This window comes from Ictalurus furcatus, chromosome 19 (assembly GCF_023375685.1).
Source record: "Ictalurus furcatus strain D&B chromosome 19, Billie_1.0, whole genome shotgun sequence".
In the NCBI taxonomy this organism is placed as follows: Eukaryota; Metazoa; Chordata; class Actinopteri; order Siluriformes; family Ictaluridae; genus Ictalurus; species Ictalurus furcatus.
The window spans coordinates 19,282,639-19,303,170 of record NC_071273.1 but is presented as its reverse complement, the minus strand read 5'-3'; the positions used below and the strand labels follow the sequence as shown (position 1 = coordinate 19,303,170).

General features: G+C 38.2%; 1 protein-coding gene across 5 annotated transcripts in view; it reads left to right on the top strand.

Moving 5' to 3' along the window:
- The window catches only part of flncb (filamin C, gamma b (actin binding protein 280)), a 79,117-nt gene that overhangs the window by 22,837 nt on the left and 35,748 nt on the right, over positions 1 to 20,532 (top strand). For all 5 annotated transcript variants that reach the window (XM_053649797.1, XM_053649796.1, XM_053649795.1 and 2 more), the window contains exons 2-3: positions 6,950 to 7,198; positions 13,777 to 13,874. In XM_053649797.1, the coding sequence (XP_053505772.1) occupies positions 6,950 to 7,198; positions 13,777 to 13,874 (347 nt within the window). The remainder of the gene's footprint in view (positions 1 to 6,949; positions 7,199 to 13,776; positions 13,875 to 20,532) is intronic.

The following is a 20,532-nucleotide window of genomic DNA, read 5'->3' as shown; positions in this document are numbered from 1 at the left end:
TCTACACCATTCCGCAAGCCTCTCCACCACCTCTCTGTATACTGGCTCATTGCTGTAGCTGATGAGGCCCACCACCGCTGGTGTCATGAGGAAAGTTGATGATGTGGTTTGAGATGTGCTGGGCAGAACTGTCGTGACTCAGCACAGTGAACAGCAATGGATTGAGAACAGTGCTATTCATGGTCTGTTTTGGAAAAACTAAAAATTAAAGGGCATTATCCCAAGGATGATGGAAATGCTTTTACCCAACGTGACTTACAAGTGACAATGAAAACAATACAATTATCTTGCTGTTTGAGGATTCAACAATTATATAAGGATCAATTTGTAGGTCCACCAAGGAACCAAGAGAAGCAACTGAACAAAATAGGTAAGTAAGCGTAAGTGCTGTTACACAGGAATGCTACAAATATTATTCACAAAAATATCAGTTGAGCTACAAATTATATAAGCATTTATCACCATTGCCCACTTTATCCTTGTCAGGGTCATCGCGGACCCAAGTGTGGTGAAAAAAAAAACGTGACCCACCCTGGACTAGTCAACTGCAGGACAGCTTGCACACTAAATTGATAATGTCTAATGTGGAATCCTTGTAAACTTACTATTTGTGATGGAACACACCCTGACAAAGAACTATATATAGTTGGGCAAAGGTCCATTCATTAATCTGTAGCACAAGTTCCCAAATCTGATCCTGGAATATCCCTAAAATCCTGTGTATTTTAGTGTTTTCCCTGCTCAAACACACCCAGTTCAACTAAGTAAGGGTGGTTAATTAGCTGATTAGTTGTAGCAAGTGTGTTTCTGGAGGGAAATCACTAAAATGTGCAATGCAAGCTGCTAGGCCGGCCTGCAGAGAGTTGCCATAGTAGTATTAGTAATAGTGATGACAGTGACAGTGATAGTAGAAGAGATGTTGAACCAATCGTAATGCTGATGTTAATTAATAAATTCATTCATTCATCTTCATAAATTGCTTTATCCTAGTCAGGGTTGCAGTGGATTCAGATCTGGAGTATTGGGCACGAGGTAGGAACACAACATTGATGGGACTGATGCTGATGTTGTTGTGTGTTTGAGTAAAATTAATGGGCAGAATGGCAGGCACAGTGAGTTCGGGTTCCTCCAACCCCACAAAAACATGCTAGTAGCTGGACTGGCTACACTGAAGAAAAAAAAGCTTGCTAAATTTACCTACTTCAAATGCGTACATCATCTCCATGTGACTGAACTGAGTTACATTAACACACTGGCTTTTGTTCTCACCTGAACTGAGGCCCAAACCCAGGTCACTGGGGTTTTAATCGCATTAATTGAATACTATTGTTATAGTTCCTGTCAGTGCTAACATCCTGGTTTACATTAAACAAACTGATTTACGTTAATACTTTGCAAACTGATCGCGCTCATCCTGCATAATTCAATCTAGTAATTAGAAACGTATTTAAATTAAGTATTAGTATAAGCAATGAAAACACGTTTTGATGGGAAACCTAAATAGTTTTATGTAAACTACACATAATACGTAATCTGACCGACCACATATTCCATTTTTTTTTTGCTGTATGTTAAATTGCCCATATGTGTGGATGTGTGTGCGTGGTGTCCTGCAATGGACTTGCATCTTATCCAGGTTGTATTCCTGCCAGTGTTCTCGAGATAGGCTCTGTATCCAATATGATAAAGCGAAGATGAATAAATGAGTAAAATGAACTTGGAAACAGTCTGTACTAGACACAAAACAATGCAGTCTTTTCATCTTTACATCTCTGTCCTTCTTTTGTTTTTTGACCACCAAGCCCAAAATGCAAATGTCAGAACATCAAATTTCCAGCATTACACATTTTCTCCTTTTTCTTTTCTCCACTGGAGAAAATGTGTGTGTGTGTGTGTGTGTGTGTGTGTGTAGGAGGAGGATTTCTGAATGCTTCTAGAGTCAAAGTGTTATTGAACACAGTGGCTTTTGTCTTTGCCTCCTCCAAGAGAATCATGGCGGCTGTCCTGACTCCGCCAGGCCTGAAGAAGCGCATTGTTTGGCTGGTTATCCCGAGCAACAGCCGACCATCGTTTAGCACGTGAAACATCCGCAATGAAGGAGACAGTAGAGGAACAGGCTTTTACGCTTGCTTTTAAAATACAAGCTGCCTGGCTGTATCTCGGAGAGAGAGAGAGAGAGAGAGAGAGAGAGAGAGAGAGAGAGAGAACAATGTACTCTGTTGGAGGGATGTGTGGGACAGTTTGACTCAGCCTAAAAGTGTGACATACCTTCCTTACGTCTCTCCAAAATATAACACTTCCACTATAACCTGTTCAGGTATAAATGATGTTTTAAAGATGTAGATGCATTATGTGGTCTTGAATTTCCTACAGGGTAATACTGTTTGTGGTTTCCTCTCCTCTCAGTGGTGTGTTCAGTGGGCCGTGTTGTGTATGTGTCAGTGTGGTGGAATTCCAGGAACATGGCATCAATACTGCCTGCAGTTCCCAGCGTGCACAGCGGACACGCTTAGCTCACAATAGCCTTCATTAAGTGCGTTTGAGTCCAGCTATTTTATCACCGTTTTATGAGAAGAACCAAAAGTTCTAAAAAAAAAAGAATAAAGACACGATTCACTCAAATCTAAAGAACTAAAGAAATGTGCAAACAGAATCAAATAAATCAAAACTGAATGATTCAAATGAATTTAATGATTCAGAGAGATTTGAACTGAATAACTCAAACAAATCTGAACCAAATGATAAAAAGCCCAAATGTTTCTAACAGAAACAAATAGATCAGAACTGATTCAGTCAAATTATGAAACCCCCCCACAAATGATTCAGCCAGAATAAATGAATTTAAAGGAACTATTCAAACAACAGGGAATGATTAAATAAATAAAGAACTAAGTGATTCAAACAAATAAATGACTCAAATAGGTAAAAGCAGAAGGATTCAGATGAATAGACTCAAATGAATCAAATACTGTAGATTAGAACTAAATGTTTTTTAGTTACAAACAGTAGCGAATGAGTCACATACAACAGAATTAAATTATTTAAATGAGCAGAACGGAGTGAAATGGATCATAATTGAATAATTAAAATGAACACTGGCAAACTATTGAAATTGTTTAAATTAAATGATTCACTGAATTATTTAAATAGATCAAAACTGAATAATTCACACACAAGGGCCAAATGATTTAAATGTGATTCAACTGAACAATTTAAATGACCAAGTGATTCAAACAAATCAGGGCCTTTTTAAAAAAGTTCAAATTTATCTTAAGTGGTAGAGAAAGTGTCTGTTGTGATGCTCACTCTACTATTAAACAACAATCTTTGCTTTGTCTGTGAAACTGAGCCCAGGACTGAATCATTCATATGAATAGGATTCATATAGATCAAATAGAAATGATTCACATAGATCAAATAGAAAGGCATCATAATAGTCTGTCGGGGAAGGTGGGTCTGTAAATAATAGCAGTGTGGTTTGGATGTACTGTAATTTACTATCATCTGGATTTTCCTGCAGTCAGTCATGGGTACGCAAACAAAGACCCTCTTGATCACACTCCTAAAGAAGTAAAACTGGGTGTCAAGTGTTCTGCAGCTAAAAGCCAGTGGACCAGACTTGTTCCTACACGCTGATTAGGATGTGTGTGTGTGTGTGTGTGTGTGTGTAATATGATCCTCCGTTGCTTTTATATGGACTTTGAGGCCTGTTTATTTTGCATAGGCACAGGAGTGGTAATAATAATAGAACTGTGCAACAGGAATGATTATTTGTGTCTGTCTGTCAGGGAGCACGTGTGTGTGTGTGTGTGTGTGTGTGTGGGTGTGTGTGGGTGTGTGTGTGTGTAAAACAGAGTAATATTGTTTCCACACATGTTTTGGTTAGATTCAAGGTCTGTTTTGTGTGTAGCAGTGTTTATCATCACGTCTTCTTCCTGCTATATGAGACACATGACTCTTTTTTTTTCTGTTCTAATGTGCCTTCTTCATTAAAGGGATACTCCAGTGTTTTTCAACATGATCTCTATCTAGCGCATCCATAATGTTTCAGTGATTACCATGGACATGAATTTTGAGATGTTTCCTGCTATTGAAAACAAAAGGATGGAAAATCCGTTTTTTAAATTATATATTTATATACTGTATATCTAAGGGCACTTGTTGAATTCCACCTATAAAGGTTTAAACTATACAAGTGCGAACTGAAAACTACAACAACTGGGTCCTAACCTAAAGTCTAGAAATGAGACAGACATGAGAACTAAGGCTGTTTGTACAGTATGTTGTTTAAACCAAGTTTGTAAAACTAGAGTGATAAAGTTGAAGTAAGTAGTTAGAATTCTCAAATCTGGTCATGGCGTTGTTGATTTTTTTTTCTATAACGGCATCTCTGATGGTGTTTGGTTAAAAATACAGCTATAACTTATCTATAACAGCATGCCCCGAAGTGTTGTAGTAAGTGTGTAGTAAGTAATTAAAGTGTGTGCTTTGCAGGAACAAAAACAAATTCATCAGCTGCCCTTAAACTTCCATTCAGTCGTGCCTCTCAACTTAAATTTTTACTGTTAACGTGCACATACACACAGTACAGTTGCAGTAGATAAAAATAAGTTGAAAAATGGTGGAGTCTTCCTTCAATTAAGCCTTCCGATAGTGTGGGATTTCCTGAGGACATAAGATTATAAGAGCATATATTTGTCTTAGGGAAAATATATTAAAAATGTACTCATGGAAATATTGACTAAGTTGTATTTTGCTGGAAAGTGAGCAATGGGAAGAGTAAGGTAAGAGAGAGAGAGAGAGAGAGAGAGAGAGAGATGGAGATGCTTTCTTTGGTTTGGCAGTAACATGATCTGATCTGAGCATGATGAATTTGCTCTTGGAGAGCGTGCTGAAGTGTTCGGTTTAGTCAGCTCCACTGGGGGCTGTGGCGACGTCTGGTTTAGATTTCTGTACTAGTGTGTTTTATTTAAAGTGACCTCATTATGTGGAGCCAAGGTTAAATGACATCAGCCCTTGGGCTTTAGTCTTCAGCTCAGTAGTGTCCATCTTGATTCAGATTCCTCTACGGAGTCTAGAGCTTTACACTGACTGTGGCTTGGGACAGAACACACTCTGGCAGGCCACAGTCATGGAGTGTAATTTTTGTGGCAGTAAGAGTGAGACAAATATAACCTGCAAGTGTAGTAATAAAGTGTAAGCAAATGAAGTCAATCTCTGGACAAGTGCAGGAGCAAGGTGAGAACATTGCGCAGTGGAAATAGTCACACATGTGCCGGTAATAAACCCTCGGTCCTATTTCCTGACTGACGGACCCAGATGTTATGAGCATTTAGACCTGTGAAATGTATCAAAATGACAGGCAAAGTGTGTGGAAAGCATGTCTCAGAGTAGGGCGTCGTATAAAGACGGCTCAAATACTCGCAGTCGTACTCATATGTACTGTACACAGGGTGAGTGAGCAATCATAGCAAAACTAATCTGGAGTTATCACCAGGGAAGCACCTCATTAGAACATTATTATTATTTGACGAGCCATTTGCTTCCCTCAGAGGAATAAATCCTCAGCTGTTTCTGGGTGTGAGTGTTTGTTTGTGTGTGTGTGTGTGTGTGTGTGTGTGTGTGTGTGTGAACCACCCAGGTGAGGCATGTTGGACTTGATCTATTGTATAATAAAGCCACATTCTTATAATAGCGCAAAGACGCTCCCAGTACAACAGAAACGAGGAGTGTGTTCTCATGCAAAGCATTCAGAGATGCAGATGAAAAAGGCAAACTCTAAAATGTTTTTTTAAATGTTAGATATGATAGCTTTTGTCTGTTTTGTTGGCTTTTCGGACAGCATAAAATGTTAATATAATATGATGTGACATACAGTACGATATGATTCATTGTGGTGATAGTGTGAGATTGAATTAAAGCTAAAATATCAAATTATATTGTGTTTATGAGTGAGTGTACAGCAAAATGCAGAACCTGTAAATGAATTTATTATGTAAGGAGTGAAACACAGCAGGGAGTGATGTTATTAGGAAACTAATCTATGGCGGAGTTAATATTACCACCATGTTGATTATTTTCCGATAATAACACATCCTGAAGTGTTTTATTCCTCTTACACCACAGCAACTTCATGTTTTTTTTAATTAAATAATGATACGTCATACTTTTTTTTTTATTGATTTCTAGTTATGTTTAATATTGTGGAATGTCCACAGAGCAAGTTAGTTTCTGGAGATTTATACCTTCCAAACATGCTATATAAAGGAAAACTTTACCGTATCAACAGCACATAATTGAATAAAATTTTTTATTTTGTCTATGTTGTGCATCCAATATGTGTCAGTTGTTACTATAGAAACAAAAGCGTATTAGAAAGAGCACATTAATATAAACCATGCAGCCAAACTAGCATCCAGCGAGAACAATTCTGACCAATCAAAATCAAGCATTCAAATTAAGTTTATTTAACAATAATGGCAATATTTTTTATTTATTGTTTGTAAAAAAATTATACTTTCCACAACTCTTATTTAACACACACTATATACTGTAGTGCACTGCATGACTGTTAGGATGCCTTTTGGGATTCAGCCACAGGGGAAATTGTAGAGGAAGAACAGATCTGAATGTAATGCTGTAAAATATTTTTGAGTCTACTCACTTTAATACTAGTTCCACAAGTACAATTATTTTAAAAGGTTAGTACAGCGAAGCTACCACTGTACAACATGTTAAAACGTGGGCCCGAGACGGTTATCTCATTTAAAAGTATTTCCAAACAAAATATGTGCCAACAAAAAGTTGACGAGAACAAGCTCGATTACCATAAAGATATTAGTTCTGGATCAGTATGAAGTTTCAAAATGAAATGTGTGATCAGTGCTTAGAAGGGAAGGTGATGATTTGTTTTGCACTGACTAGATTCTCTGTACTTTTCTGTGTGCAGACAGTAAAGCCATAGTGGATGGCAACCTGAAGCTGATTCTAGGACTGATATGGACCCTCATCCTACATTACTCCATCTCCATGCCAATGTGGGAGGATGAGGAAGATGAAGATGCCAAGAAACTCACTCCCAAGCAACGCCTTCTGGGCTGGATCCAGAACAAAGTCCCCCAGCTGCCCATCAACAACTTCCACCGTGATTGGAGGGATGGCAAAGCGCTGGGAGCCCTGGTAGACAACTGTGCCCCTGGTGAGTCCATAGTTCCTGCCTGTGTGTATGAAATGATCAGAGTACAGATGTAGAGTGTTGACTAAAGACTTGATTTGGACTGTCTTGTTGTAATGACTGTAGTTACCATAAGGGCATAAATGGCTATACAGTATAAATGATTAGTGGCTGGTGTTTGTCATCCCCATTGTCTTATTTGCTCTTAACAAATGGCTTGCAGTGGATAGTTATTTACTCTTATTCTCTTGGAGGTGAAACTAAGACTATGTGACTTCTTATGTGATTATGTCTTCTTATGTGTATGCAAAATAATTGAGACCACATGCTATAAGGCCCAACCGTAATGGCTTAATAATAGTAATGAAACATTACTGATAAATAACAGTAGTAAAATTTTTCACCCTTGCATGAAATATCATGACCATCAGTGCTGTTAGCTGTTAGTCTCATATAGTCATAGAAACTGGGCTTCAGTGCCATTACATTGTGTAGGAATTCCTATATTTGCAAGATGGACTTTTTACTGGTTTGCTGATAGAAAACTGCATCTCTATACTATTTATTATTTTGGTCAGTACTAGAAAATTGGTCAGTGATGGCTTTTGTTTTACTAATTGGAAGGTTATGAATTTAGATCTGAACACCACCAAGCTGCCATCGTTGGGTCGTTGAGCAAACCCTTAGCTGCTCAGTTGTAAATCCTTTTGGTTCAAAGTGTTAACCAAATAAGTAAATTTAAAGGAAATTTGGGTGGGTGGGTGTGTGAGTGGGTGTGGGTTCACTGTGGCTTAGTGTTTAGCATGCTTGCCTAGCTTATCCAGGGTTGGGGGTTGGGGAATCACACCTCTGCCCTGTGTGCACAGAGCTTGCGTGTTCTCCCCGTTCTTCGAGGGTACTCAGTTTTCCTCCCCCAGTCCAAAGACATGCGTTATAGGCTGACTTCCAAATTGTCTGTAGTGTGTGAACATGTGTGCGATTGTACCCTGCGATGGGTTGGCACCCTGTCCAGGGTGTCCCCTTCCTTGTGTCCCGAGTTCCCTGGGACAGGCTCCAGGCTCCCTTGTGACCCCATGTAGGGTAAGCAGTACATAAAATGGATGGGTGGATGGAATCCTGACATTGCTCTTCAGACCTACCTTTAACTGTGGTTGGAAGGCGCTGATGTTTTTTGGACTTGTTTGTTTATAATATGATGTCACACACATTCACATCAGATCTTTATGAAATTTCCAAGACCACAACCTGTAACTATGATTTGAACAAAGAATTAAAGTGTGTAAAACACTAAGATCTAAAACACTAAGATGGCTAAAGCTTGTAGGTCAGATTTAGCATATTGTTAGCCTATTGTAACTTGTTAATTGATGTTCCTAGCTTTTATTTATCTTTTCTAGCATTAACAGTAAAGTATTGGTTTAGACAATATATATGTAAGGTTTTTTTTTTTTTTTTTTGTGTAACGTCTTGTTTTATTATTAGACCTTCAAAAATAACTAACAAGGTTTTGGGTAACACAAAATTGCATAAACCTGTTTCTATTTTAGCATTTTAAAAGCCGTTCTGCTGATATACATGTTAAAGCATGATGGTATGGATGCTAATAGTGTTTTTGGTGCGAGTGTGCAGACCAAATCAGTGCATTACACAGATTCATATGAATCTGCTGAATAAACTTTCGCATTACTGTACACTAAGGTGTGGGAATGTTACTGTACGTGGCCTAACTAAATCCTTTACTTCATTTCACAGGGTGTCATCTATAAGCTAATAACTTTGTAAGTTGGTTTAAATTGGATTAAACAGGTTTAACCTGAACGTGTACACTGAGTAAGAGGACAGGCCTTGGGCAGTGCATACATGCTCATAAAAGAAATATGAAGATTGTTTTTAAACCAGCAGCACACATGGCAATGCATTGTATATTATAGTACACATGTATGTAGTGTAGATAGGTCAGTTTTACTTCATGTTGAGATGTTTGCCTTAAAAATGTCTGAGGTAAATTTAAACATTTAATTGTGCTTTTTTAAAAATAATTATGCTATTAAATTAATAGGCTGGCTAAATAACTAACTGGTTAATATAAATGATTTCTGCGGACCTTGGACCCACCATGTTCTTGTCATCGCTTGAACCCACTGTTATCTTTTTACAGTTCTACCACTGAGTAAAAAGATGTGTAGGTGTATGTGTAGGACATAGTAATTCATGGTGCATATGCTTGTATTTTCTCATTTGTAAGTCACTTTGGATAAAAGCATCTGCTAAATGAATAAATGTAAAAAGAAGCTGTGACTAATATGTATAGTTATTAAATAAATACAGAAAGAACATGGATAACTCTAATAGGACACTAGGGAAAGCATTTTCTCTGAACATGGTTTACAGGGCCAAGGACTCATTTTACCTTGCCTATGATATTTTTAAAAAAAGCTAGCATGTGGAACCAACTATTATGATTAATATTTAACACTACTGTATAAGTAGCAAATAAAGTCAGCCGTGTAATCGATGCTGTTTTGGTTCCTCCCTTGGGCAGAAACAGGCTAATTGCTGCATGCAGAAAGTGTTAAGTCGGTGTAATAATTGTCAAAAACAGATATAAAAAGGCATGCAGTTTGTAAGGTTTGTAAGGTTTTTCCTAATTATGGAGGAAATTGGTTCACCCAGCAGGAACAGAAAGCTCCAGTGTGCTCCACAAAACTCCATCATACTGTAGCTAGTGACTCATACAAGATGGCGGCTCATAACAGGGCTGTCGCTCTGAGTGGGGTTCTTTCAGGGGTCCTTACTACACCCTTGGATCATACCATTTTGACCCACCATGTTTGACACTTGGCAACAGCCCTTGTGTATAAAAGACATCTTTTATTTTTCTTGAAAATTTTGTTTATGCTACATTTTTCCATTGCTTAGCGGCCCATGTTTTTTGCTGTGTAGAGCAGATACGTTGCCTTTACACAGTGATTACAATCTCTGAACGGCAGCCGAGCAGAATTCCAGCTCTGGGAAAATCATGCTTTGGGAAAACAGCTTTGGTTAATTACAGCACTGAATACAGTCTATAGTCCAACTGGGTGTACAACTATGTGGTTCCATGATCGAGGTGCCATGTAGTCCTTGAAACTGTGTTCAAAACATATCTCTAATTTTTTTTTTTTTTACAAGGTGCCTTTGTTGAAACGGCTGTATTATCAGTGGCTTGTTGCATGGAATAGGGTTGAATTTTTAGAGCAGAATTAGCAAATACTCAAAATGTGGTTAACTAGCATTCATGCAAATGGCATTTTAACATTAAGGACATTGTAATGATTTACTTAAAATAGATATTTTAAAAATACACATTTTACTTTAAGTTGTATAACATTCTTTCAAAGAGTTCAATAGTGAAAAATAATCATGGTAAGAAGTCTAATCCATCTCTGTCAAAATGGTGACCACTGGTCCTATTTGTTCATGAATTTTTAAAAACATTCCCCTGTGTGCAAAATGTTGACCCTGTTAGATGCCTCTCTGTTAGAGACACACTGTTCCAAATGATTGTGTATCGGATTTTGTGATGTAGCTACTTAACAGTTATGATCATGTGTTACCATACACACACACACACACACACACACACACACACACACAAAGTTCCAGCTTTGTGAAAATCATGTTGTAGCATTTAGGAAATTAATTTCCCAAGACTCCAGTCTGGGTCTTACTACACAGCTGCCACACATCTGCTTTCCTCATCTTACGACTCACCCCTGGCACGAGTCTAATTTTTTTCTTTGTTTAGACTCGTAACAGCCAAGATCTGGCCTGAACATAAGGTTTGATCTGTAAAATCAGAGAAATCGTCAGCGGAAAAAGATGAAGGGATTAAAATCTCTCTGATTCAGTGCTATAAACGCCATTACATACTGAAACTCTTTAGCTAGCAGACCCATTATATCACTGACATGTCAGCTCGTCTAAGTATGGAATAAAACAGACAGGGCTTGCTGTTGGAGGAACAATAATCAATGATGAGTAGTGCCATGCAGCCCGATGTGAAGACTTACTGTTGCCACTACAAAGTTCATAATGTCACTTGTTATCCCTTTATAGTTACTTTGCATTACACTTACATTATAACAGCTATAAATATCTGTTCTTGAAGTTAATAAGGCAACAATACAGTCTGTTAAAGAGAAACTGCAAAACACAATGTCCTCCGACATTCCTGTGGCGGAAATCTTAAAGGAAACAGCAATACCTCACTGACATTTGCGACTCCTTCCATAAACGCTTAATACAGAAAACCTCACCATATCAACGCATGATAAATTTGCTATATGCTTTTTAAAATGGCATCCGTTTATTATCAGTCTTCAATCATTTATAAGGCCCGCCAAATAAGTCCCGGTGAATTTCTGGTTACTACAGCAACGATAACATGATAATGTAAACCTTGTATTATAAGCCTGTTACTGTCAGAGCTGCTGTTATAGAAAAGTAATCAACGCATTCTGTTCAATTCAATTGAGACTTATATGCATATACTCACTGATGCTGCTAAGTCATTCACAAGTCGATTGTGTTGTTGTACAACATGCACATTGGCCAAAGACAAATCTCAGTTCAGCTGATGTTCATAAACTTGCCTGCTATTGTGTATTTATCAGTAGATACTGCACAGTGCTAATTGGATCTATGAACATGAATATTAAAACAGTCCACATCAAGGGCTCACTAATAATACTCCAGGATATTAGCATTGCTGACTAGCACTAGCCTTTTGAGCCTGCTCTGGGTCTAATTAGGGGACCAGTGATTGTGCTGTAGTTTTTTGGGGGGGTGTGGGTGGGGGTGATACAGGTGATTGGAAGTGTGTGTGTGCGTGTGCGTGTAAGATCAGGACTTTCTAATTTATAGTGTAGCAACATGGAGAGTATCAGAGGCACCAAGTCAAACACAATTAAGTGAAAACATGTGCAGCTTTTTGACAATTCTCTGCAAACATACACTGCTGTTTGTGTGTACATTATGTAGTGCTTCAGGGTGAGTGGTCTTGTGGGTGGATTTATGTGTAGCATAAGTCTACCTTGCTTTCTTTTTCAAGTCTCTATTTATTCTCAAAAGGGACTTTGACGCTTACATGACCATTTTGGGTCTGAATGCCAGTTTGGGCCTTTAAACAGAGTTGAAAAAGCTTTTGCTTTATCACTTCTGGCAGCAGGAGGTGGACCATTTGAGCTAATCACAGGCTTGTGTGAGTTTAGATCTTGGTACTTGCTGTGCCAAAGGATTAAACAGCCTGAATCTGGTTCTGATATACGTGTTTGGCAGCGACGGTGGAGTCTCGTGGTTTCAGGATCGTTTGTTACGTTCGATCGAAACGCCCCCCACACCCTGCCAGATCGTTATCCAGCGTCTAATAAGCTCACATCTCTGCATTCACGTCACCCGGGAGAGTAGCTAACGTTTGCTTGAGGAAATTATTTTGTTACTTTAGACTGCCAGGATTCATTAACAGATTGGAGGTGTGAAAAGAGCTTGAGGTCCTGTATCAAGAGCATGATGTAGTGGATATGGTGATGCATTTAAGGTTTACATGGAACATACAGAGAAGTCCTGTTACAGTTACCAAATTTTGGCTAATGATTATGGTACGAATAATCGAATTGTCTTTTCTGTTGATTTTATTTTGCTTTTAATGATATACGCTTATTCTACGTATTATAAGAACAGCCTATTACTAATACTTCTACTACTACTGCTAATACTTGTATTACTACTAATACTAATAATACTAATATTACTACTGATATTACCACTAAAATTACTCCTATTACTGCCACTTCTACAACAACAGCTACGAATAGTACTATTACTACTATTACTGCCGCTACTACTACTACAAAACCACTACTAGTCCTGCTATTACTGCTACTACTACTACAACTGCTACCAGTAACACTACTACTACTACTATTACTACTAGTACTAATGCTGCTGTTGCTGCTGCTGCTGCTACTACTACTGCTACTAATACGAATACCAATACTAATATTAGTTTGTGTCTTTAAAATAAGCTAATCCTTAGGAATATGTAGCATACTTAAGTACTTTAAGTGCATTATGGGCATGGATTTTTGTATATTTAAAAGTATACTTAAAACGCACTATTTAATACACTAGCTTTAATTCTTCTTGGTGCAACCCAGACAAACAGAAATTAGTACATTGACAATGAATTATTCTAACTATTCCCCAAAATATTTGAACCATCCCTTCAACTGCTTTAACTGTTCAGCTATTCCTAGATTGTTAGTCTTCAGTCTGATGTCGGCTGGAATTATTGATGCCTATTCATCCCCTACACTATTAGAAAATGGTATTACAGTGCAAATTGCCAGTCTATTTTCAGTGAAGCATATTTAGCTCTACATTCACCGTACAAACCTGTGTTACATTGTTTGTTATGATCGTTGCAATGACAGAGGCTGGGTTGTGGAACTTAAAGGAATGGTGTCTGTCTACTGTGATTAACTCTCTCTCTCTCTCTCTCTCTCTCTCTCTCTCTCTCTCTCGCTCTCTCTGTCCTTCTGTGTCTTTCGTGTCTTGACCAGGTCTGTGTCCTGACTGGGAGATGTGGGACCCCAATCAGCCAGTGGAGAATGCCAGGGAGGCCATGCAGCAGGCTGATGACTGGCTTGGTGTCCCTCAGGTAGGCAATGGATCTCATGTTCACTCATGTGATCTCTCTGTGAATATTTTGATCTTGGCAAAAAGAAACAGGTGCAACTTTACATTAACTTGCAGTGTTAGGTTAGCTCAGTGAGCTGCACGGTACTTCAGACATTCAGATAGAGATAGTGTTTTTAGTCTGTGTGTGATTTCGTGGAGTATGATCTTGCTCAGGTTTGTCTGAATTTGATCGAGTATCTCCTTCTATAAATATAAATATAGCCTAATATAAATGTTGTTATGATTTGTCATGCATTTCCTGGAAATGAAATCAGGCTAACTGGTGATGGAACACACAACTATTAATTAATAAATATTACTATTATAAATATTAACTATTAAATAATAAAGTTTGGAGAAGAAACACATAAGGATGACATTATTTACTTTGTGAAGGGATTACTATGCTGTGTTTGCACCAGAGTCTGTAATTATGTGCATATCATGGCATGTAATTAGGCTTTGTGTGTTCCTCTTCTCTCAATAATAGCTCTTGATTAGTTAGTCACTGGCCTCATTAGAGTGAACCTTATTTGTTTGTAATACTACTACTAATAATAACGATAATAATATCCGATGAACAGTGTATGAGGAGTTAGAAGAAGTAAACTCTGAATCATAAAAAACCCTATTTTAAAAATAACTAAAAAATAGCTACTGCTTAGAATTTTTGTGTTGTATGTGGTGCTGTTCTGAAATTTCTCAGGTAGCTTATGGGCATGATGGTTATCATGCAGGAAAGCCTTCAAGAGTTATGTGCCAAAAAAGCCATTTTTGCTATCTCCTGACCAGTAGGGGGCAGTGCACCAAAACACTGAAGGTAACCTCAGGGCCTAATGGTGATGAGACATACCAAGTTTTGTCACAATCCCTCAAAGCGTTGCGGAGATACAGCCTCAAGTTAAATTTTGCATATTCTTTGTCAAATTCTTTGAAGCACCATTCAAAAATAGCATGGTTTATCAAAATTCTGTGAGTAATTTTGGTCATGAGTGCCTCTAGATGATGCAGGCCAATTTTCGTGCAAATCGGTCAAACGGTCTAGGAGGCGTTCAAAAAAGTATGTTTTCAAAACATTTAAAAATGGCAGACAGGAAGTTTGTTCAATCTTGACATAATTGGTATCATTGTTCTCGGCATGATCCATGGAATCTAACAAGACTCATGACAGTAGGCAAAAGGAGTCAATAGCTATTAGCATTTTTAGAAATATAACAATAATATTGACCACAAGGTGGCACTGTCCTGCAACTTTTTGAGTCCCTTCAGAGTATGGTGCCAAAGACACATTCAGAGTTTTGTAACAATACGCCAAGTTGGTCATAAAATACAGCATTTTATGACTACATTCAAAATGGCCGACATCCAAAATGGCCAACATAGGAATTTTTCATATTGTTGGACTTGGTATGCCCCAGTGAATCTATTGAGACCAATTTGATGATTTCATGACAAACTGTTCAGAAGTTATAAGCAAAAATGTGCTTTTTTTCATATCCAGTGACCATTAGGTGGCACTGTTCCAAAACTCAGCAGGCACCCTCAATTCATGGTGGATATGATAAATAATAAGCTTGGTATAAATACGCTAAATTGTTATCGAGATATACCCTCACATCCATTTTGGCATACGCATTGTTGAATTCGTTGAAGCGTCATTCGAAAATGGTATGGTTTATCAAAATTCTGTGAAAATTCAAAATGGCAGAAAAATTTTAATGAAAATTAGATTAGCGTCATAAGATGCAATCAAATTGTCTTGAGCCAAGGAATCACAGGAAAAAAAAATTTGTTTCTAGGACTCATGGTTCAAAAGTTATTAACATAAACGTGAGTGCAACTTTGGACAGTTGGTGGCACTAGAGGGATTGAGTTAGACACACCAAATTTGCTGTATTTACAGGTCAGAATGTTCTCTATCTGTGTGCCAAATTTCATCTTTCCCACAAGAGGTTCTATGGGCTGCCATAGACTCAAGTGCGGAATAATAATAATAATAATAATAATAATAATAATAAAACTAATGAAAACAATAGGGGCCTTAGCCCCTTCGGGGCTTGACGCTTAATACTTATTATTATTATTATTATTATAGCTGTAAACAACATAAGGGAAGAGGCAGAGGCAGAAAATAGAGAAAATAAAAATGTAATTATAAAATTTTAAAAAATAAATGATTCTTAACACAATAATAAAGTAACCACACAATGAAAAAAAAACTTATTCGGGGAAACGGGTAAATAGCTCAGACAAACAAATAAAACATTATCTCATATACAAGATCCAATATCTCTTCTTTTTCTTTTTCTGGAATATAAAATATCCCAGATCATAACGTTCCTATAATTTGTATTAGATTTATGCTTGGGTTATTTTAGTAGCATATCCGGCATATGAGTATGTACTTTTATTGGAATTTGGGCAACAAAGTTTGGCTGTGTTGGATTCTGGACTCCTGCTGCACAAATTTCTAACATGAACACACTTTGTACAGTGTTTCTTTCCTTGCGATCAAAGTGTTGCAGGTTTACAATACATTTATTGCAAATAAAAACAATCCTTGAAATATCAAATGAACATACATTATGTTATGATGGAAACTGAGCTCAGGAGCATCTTGTTCATCTTGTTCATGTTTCTACAACTTGACTAAAGTTCATCTGTGGTACATTCAGTTGTTTGGACATGATTTGGAATGACAAACTTCTGCCTAAATGGCCACCTGAGCATCACACACATATGTTCAACATCTTATGCCAGATTTATTCCCCCCTTTACTGTTATAATAACCTCCACTATTTTGGGAAGGCTTTGCACTAGATTTTGGAGCAAGGCTGTGGGTATTTGTGTTCATTCAGCCACAAGAGCATTAGTTAGGTCAGGTATTAATATTGAGTGAGTAGGTCTGGGGTGCAGTCAGTGTATACGTTTACATGGACAGCAATAATCTAATTATGGACCTTATTCTGAATAAGACAATATTCTGATTAAGGTGTTTACATGAGTTGCTTTTAGAATATTCCTTTCATATTCCTGTTTTACATGTTATAGAACATAGATCGATTATCGGCACACGTCATTACATCCCCACGCCACGCCGTCCCACGTTCCCTCCAGAATTTCACGTATCGACATACAGTTTGTCTTCGTTATGGTACCGTATACAGTTTTGGGTGTTTCATTTTTAATTTTACGAAAGCTTTCAGTGCAGTTAATTATTTGTCACGCTGTACGTGCTAATAGACGACTGCTCGAAGCCGTGGGCTGTGTCAGGGCTCTGTGCAGGACACTCCAACCTTGGCAAGCCATGTCGTCATGGAGCTGGCTTTGTGCACAGTGGCACTGTCGTGTTGGAACAGGATTGGGTCTCTTAGTTCCAGTGAAGGGAAACCGTAATGCTAGCGCATGCAAAGACATTCTATACAATTGTACGCATCCACGTTTGTGGCAATAGTTTGGGAAGGACCACATTATGGGTATGATGGTGAGGTGTCCACAAACTTTTGGCCATATAGTGTGTCTCACCACAGCTTACCGTGCAAAAATAAACCGTGAAGTCATTCAAATTGTCTTCTAAGAGCACTTTAACACCTCAGTTTACTCTGAATCTGATACTTTTGGTTTGTTTGCTATTTGGTTTGGTTTGGCAAAAACTTTTTCAATCATTAGTCAGCAATATGGCAACAGAGAACACTAACCCAAGAACAGTAAACAAACATTTCGCCAAGTGCACACTCAAGCACAAAAAATATAGAGCCGGTGCTAAATAAACGGTTAGATAATTATATAAATAATTAGTTTACAACATTTGTGTACCACATCCAGTGTTTTCTCTTTTTCTTTGTTGGTCCAAATACACAGCAGCTCTGTTCTTTGTCTCAGTTTGTGCCTCATGGCTCTGATTCTCAGCTTTACCAAAAAATGTTGCAACCCAAAACACAGCATGTTTGTTTCTCTTCCTGCAGTCATGTTAAATCAGACTCCAATCGCTTTCAGACTGCAGTTGAACCAAGCAGGAATTCCATGCTCATATGTTCTTTGGTCCGCACCTGATGGGGGGAACACACCAGGGTTTGATTCAAGTAAACTAAACGCTACATATTTGAAAGAATCCTAGAATAGGATAGTGTTGGGGCACAGATCTGGGGAAGCTGTAAATGCTTTGATAAACACAGTGACTCCCATCATTCTTAAATGGAAGATGTTAAGAACCACTGAGAGCTGAAACCTGAGAGAAGAGCTTTAGTCAGTGAGGTGACTAAGCACCTGATGGTCCCTCTGACAGAACTCCAGAAGTCCTGTAGAGGTAGGAGAACCTGCCAGAAGCACAGCCATCTCCACAGAACTCCATCATCAAAAGCTTTAGTGTTGAGAAAATTTCACATGGGAGTTCACTTTGTTGACTCCCAGGCCATGAGAAGCAAGATTCCATGGTGTGCTTAAACCAGGATTGAACTCTTCTGGAAGAAACAAGCCACAGCTCATCATCACTTAACCAATTCGATTCAAATCAGCATCATGCAGTGGGAATGTTTTTTAGCAACATGATGAATATGGCTTCAGATTCTCCAGATGCTAATTTATGATTCTGCTGTGTGTTTAAGGAGCATGTTTTGGCAAATGAAGAAAACGTTGAAGAACCATGACCTATTTGCTACATTTTTAATAGGAGTTTTAATTCAGCTGTGGGTTCTCTCTCTCTCTCTCTCTCTCTCTCTCTCTCTCTCACTCTCTCTCTCTATCTTTCTTTCTCGCTCTCTGCCTCTCTACAGCTGTGCTAAATTCCTAGGGACACTATTTTCAGATGCTTCTTATCCTTTCAGTCAGGGGTTAAATAAAGCAACCACTTAAACAGCATGGTGTGAAAGAGAGGTGTGAGTGGATAGAAGAGACACAGTGACTCAGAAAACAAATTATACTGCAATTGGAAATGAATCTAAAACAGCTCCATGGCACTATATTATATGTAAAAGAATGTTTGGCCATTGACACAGCATATGAGAAGAGTAATAGCATAAACAAGATACTTTTACAATAACCCACATAGCAGGATGAAGGATCTAAACTCCTTTTCCAAATTACATTTGAGTGCAAAACTTTGTGTACCTTCCGGACAATATGAAATAGATCTAATGACAGCGAGCTTTACAGGTAATATGAAAATGCAGTTATGCAGTGTAAATGAACTAGTATTTAACATCATATAGAAAAATACCCTCTCCAGACCACACGTTGTCCAGCTTAGTTTTCCTTCATTTCTTTCCATTAAAAAAAAAAAAGAACCTCTTAGGTGCTTTTAGCGGCACTAAAGTTACTGTTAACTGTTAGTGGTAAGATAAGATTCTTTGTAAAAAAAAGGTCCCAGATTCTAGACTGTTGTTTCTCTTGCCACAATAAACATTTTCACTCCCTCTTTCTCTCGTTCTCTCTTTTCTGATCGATCTACATGCCCCTTCATGCCCCATAACCTCAACTGAAGTGGGTTTTAACATGGTGCTTCTTTTCTCAGGAATCTCATGGGGCTGCACTTCATTTTGAAGTGATCATGACTATGTCCTACTCTATCTGAAGGCTCCAACTCTTCACAGTGAGAACTCTGATGCGTTCCCTTTGAAGGGGTTGAAATTTAAAATGCGTTTGAATATGCTTGTGAGACAGAAAGGGAATTGCGCTGCGAGGAAAAAGTGAAATGCAGTACATAGACGGTATTGCTTTTTTTATTTTCATCTGTGACATTGGGACAATTTGCCACACTGAAAAGCAACACCTTCACTGCATCACTCTTACTGCACTTGAGCTCTTCAGTGAAAAAAAAAAAAAATCCACAGATGTTACTTTTTAAAGAATTATATGGAGGATATCAGAAGTGAAAGTAATTTCCCATTCCATTGCGTTTCACTTTCATTAATGCATTGCAGCCATGCCACACTGAAATGCAATCATCGTCCAATGCAGCAGCACGTCTCGTCTTCAACCAGCCCAAAAGGACCCATGTCACACCCTTCTTCATCTCCCTCTACTGGCTTCCTGTATCCGCCTGTATCAAATTCAAGGCCTTGATGCTCACGTACAAGACCTTGTCTGGAACAGCACCCTCCTACCTCAACTCTCTGCTTGAGGCTTATGTTCCCTCACGCAATCTGCGTTCGGTTAACGACCGACGCTTAGTAGCACCTTTCCAGAACCTTCACACTATCTGTCCCTCAGTGGTGGAATGAACTTCCAACCTCAATCCGGACCGCGGAATCTGTCACTATCTTCAAAAAACAGCTAAAGACCCACCTCTTCCATGAACACCTAACTAACCCCTAAAATGCCAACCCCACATTATCCTAAAAAAAAACCCCAAATAAACAAAAAAAATCTACTCTGGATCTTACACCTCTACTCTGTGCACTTCGCTTTTCTAGAACTCAATTATAAATCTATGGTAGCACTACTTGTATTGTTCTCCACTTGATATATCGCTTTGCTTGTATTTCCTCATTTGTAAGTCACTTTGGATAAATGGTCTGCTAAATGAATAAATATAAATGTAAATGCAATCATAACACTAAGCTATATTTGGGGCATGGTTGTATTCGGAAAAGAGGAAAACATCTTGGAAGACTCATTTTCTAGGAGGTGTTACTGTCCAT